The sequence below is a fragment of the Buceros rhinoceros genome, unplaced genomic scaffold (assembly GCF_000710305.1).
Source record: "Buceros rhinoceros silvestris isolate BGI_N320 unplaced genomic scaffold, ASM71030v1 scaffold22773, whole genome shotgun sequence".
Lineage (NCBI taxonomy): Eukaryota > Metazoa > Chordata > Aves > Bucerotiformes > Bucerotidae > Buceros > Buceros rhinoceros.
In genome coordinates, this window is record NW_010405696.1 from 43533 (window position 1) to 44284 (window position 752).

The following is a 752-nucleotide window of genomic DNA, read 5'->3' on the forward strand; positions in this document are numbered from 1 at the left end:
AGCACCCACTTCACACCGCCCGGCCGTTCGCCTGGTCGAGCCGAGCTCTGTGGTCACTGCGGCGGTGGGGTGGGTGGGCTCTGCTTGGGGATGCCCCTGGGAGCAAGATGGGGCTGGTGGCAGCGATCGGGGAGCGCAATGTGGACGTGGTAGGAATGTAAAGGGCTGCTGGAGCTTTCCTGCCTCCTCCCAGCCCCAACCTCAGACCAAGAGCGTGTCTGAAGTGATGACAGAGCTCTAAAAACTGGCCCTGTCTACAAAGTCCTTGTGTCTTTGTGTGGGTGAGATAAATTCCAGCCCAGGAAAGGGTCTGAGCAGCATTTCAAAGCTAGCAGAGGCTGCGCCCGGCACACCCCGACTCTGTCTCACTCTTGGTTTTATGTTTTGTAGCATCAACCTGACCCGGACTCCCCTGCGGCTCGACCCTCTCAGTGTAAGTGTGCAGCGTGGATTGAGGTGCGGCAGCGAGCGGTGCGATGGGCAGAGGCTGTGGGGCAGGACAGCCAAACCACCGGTTCTTGCCTTCACGTTTCCTCTTCTCTTGGCAGAGAGAAGTGCCCCATGGTGCCCCATGCTTTAGAGCAGAGGCTCTTGGGTGTACATGTTCCCTTGCTGGGGGCCCTGGGGAGCGGGGAGGAATAACCAAGAATCAATTACCCACAGAGCGAGTCCCTGTACATCGCTGCCACTCAGTCCTGGAGGTGTTTCACTGGAGGAAGCGTCTGTGGTCACAGCTCCGAGATCCTGCAGTG

The 752-nt window shown here is 58.9% G+C and overlaps 1 protein-coding gene across 1 annotated transcript in view; it reads left to right on the forward strand.

The window, feature by feature from the left end:
- The window catches only part of LOC104491421 (BPI fold-containing family B member 4-like), a 15337-nt gene that overhangs the window by 4320 nt on the left and 10265 nt on the right, over positions 1-752 (forward strand). The window contains 1 exon segment of the mRNA XM_010133846.1: positions 391-433. Within this exon segment, the coding sequence (XP_010132148.1) occupies positions 391-433 (43 nt within the window).